Below are 2107 nucleotides of genomic sequence, written 5' to 3'. Positions count from 1 at the left end.
TAATGTATTATTGATTGTATTAATTATTAATATTATATTAACATATGTTATATTAATATATGTATATGCTTATATATATTATTTTATATTAATATATGTATATGCTTCTCCAAATTTCTTCTTTTTGCTAAAAAGCACTCATCTGGGATTAGGAAATCAGATGTCACGATTAGAATATTAGCAGTCACTTTTAAAATCAGATCACAGAAGAGATCCCTAGACTGGGCTGTTCCCAGAAAAAAGGTTTTCCCTCTCCCCAGTCCAGGCAGGTAGGAATGTCTGCAGAGACCCCTGGACACACAGGGACCCCTGCCAAGCTTTTTCTGCTCTGTCTATTGGGGAAGGGGGCCACAAGTCAGTCCTGGTGGTATGGGGGAGGGGAGTGGTACAGCAGTGACAGGAATAATGCCAGTGTCCTGCTGAGTGGGAAAGGAGAGGGCAGAACCCAGACTCGAAGGCCCACCTGTGGAGTGGGTCTGAGATTCCCAGCCTGTGTTCTCGGTCAGCTTGTCTATTGTTATCAAATGTGGGCTGGGCCCTGGCGTCTGTGACTTCATCCCATGGTGGCTGGAGTCTGGGATAAAACTCATGGTTGTCCCAAAGGTGCAGGCAAACTCCACCCCGGGGAGCTGTTGTGCCTGCATTGCCGGGTTGCTGATCGACTGACTGAGTGGTGCCGTGTACTTTTGTCACAAGAACCATAACCATAACGACAGCCACACAGCATGGACCTAGCGTGTGCTTAGCTCTGGACAAGACATGGATGGAGGCAGACGTGCTTCCTGCCTGCTGCGCTTAGTGCACTAATGCTAAGGACAGACATGAAGGGCTTGGGAAAGGCATGAAGATGCATGGAGTCCAGGAGAGAGGATAAGAAAAACAAGCATTTTGTGCTGGGTTGAATTGCGTTGTCGTTTTTAGAGGCATTTCGTGATCCGTGGTTGCCCTCCCGCGAAGAGCGAGTCTGGAGAAGGATTCGGAAGGTGGGTGAGAGTTGAGGGAATTTGAATTCCATCATTACGACTCGAATTTCTGCAATTCGCTCGCGGCTGTGTTGCCTGCTCTTGCCACAAAAACGCCATGCAGCGCCGCGCCAAGTCGGATGGAAGTGGGGTAGGGTGTTACATAAGCCCTTGCGGGAGGGAAGATGGTCTTTTACGTGTGTTTCTTTTGCAGCGGCGGCGGCGAGCGCGGCTCAGGTTGATTTAGAATACGGGTGACAGTGGCCTGGCGCGAGCCCACTGCTGACGAAAGCGGCTTATCCCGCGCGGTTTCCATGGAGACGAGCCGGAGCCGCGGCGGCGGCGGGGCTGTCAGCGAGCGCGGCGGAGCTGGCGCGTCCGCGGGGGTCTGCAGGAGGAAGGCGGAGGCCGGGGCCGGGACCCTCGCGGCAGACATGGACTTGCATTGTGACTGCGCCGCCGACACGCCGGCCGCCGAGCCGCCGTCGGGGAAGATTAATAAAGCTGCCTTCAAATTATTCAAGAAAAGGAAATCGGGTGGCACCATGCCCAGCATTTTTGGGGTCAAAAACAAAGGGGACGGGAAAAGCTCGGGTCCGACAGGGCTGGTGAGGAGCAGGACCCACGACGGCCTGGCCGAGGTGCTGGTGCTGGAGAGCGGCAGGAAGGAGGAGCCGCGCGGCGGGGCGACCGTGGCGGGGCGGCGGGGGGCGGCCGAATCCGGGGCCCCCCAGAGCCGCGGGGCCCGGCGGGGGCTCCCTCGCCAGCAGCTCGGTGGCCAAGTCGCACAGCTTCTTCTCGCTGCTGAAGAAGAACGGGCGCTCGGAAAACGGCAAGGGAGAGCCGGCGGACGCGAGCAAGGCCGGCGGCAAACAAAAGCGGGGGCTGCGGGGGCTGTTCAGCGGCATGCGCTGGCACCGGAAAGACAAGCGGGCCAAGGCGGAGGCCGCGGAGGGGCGCGCGACCGGGGGCGGCCTGATCCTGCCCGGCTCGCTCACCGCCAGCCTGGAGTGCGTCAAGGAGGAGACGCCCCGAGCCGCGCGCGAGCCGGAGGAGCCCAGCCAGGACGCCCCGCGAGACCCAGCAGGTGAGCCCGCAGGGGGAGAGGAGGTGCCCGCCCCCGCCGACCGCGCCCCGGCGCGGAG

General features: G+C 58.5%; 1 protein-coding gene across 1 annotated transcript in view; it reads left to right on the top strand.

The window, feature by feature from the left end:
* The first annotated feature begins 599 nt into the window (after window positions 1-599).
* AMER2 (APC membrane recruitment protein 2) overlaps window positions 600-2107 on the top strand; it is a 10887-nt gene continuing 9379 nt past the window's right edge. The window contains 2 exon segments of the mRNA XM_017852353.1: window positions 600-1659; window positions 1661-2104. Of these exon segments, the coding sequence (XP_017707842.1) occupies window positions 1277-1659; window positions 1661-2104 (827 nt within the window). The 5' untranslated portion in view covers window positions 600-1276.

The sequence above is a fragment of the Rhinopithecus bieti genome, unplaced genomic scaffold (genome assembly GCF_001698545.2).
Source record: "Rhinopithecus bieti isolate Rb0 unplaced genomic scaffold, ASM169854v2 scaffold_2247, whole genome shotgun sequence".
Classification (NCBI taxonomy): Eukaryota; Metazoa; Chordata; class Mammalia; order Primates; family Cercopithecidae; genus Rhinopithecus; species Rhinopithecus bieti.
This window is presented reverse-complemented; position numbering and strand designations above follow the sequence as displayed.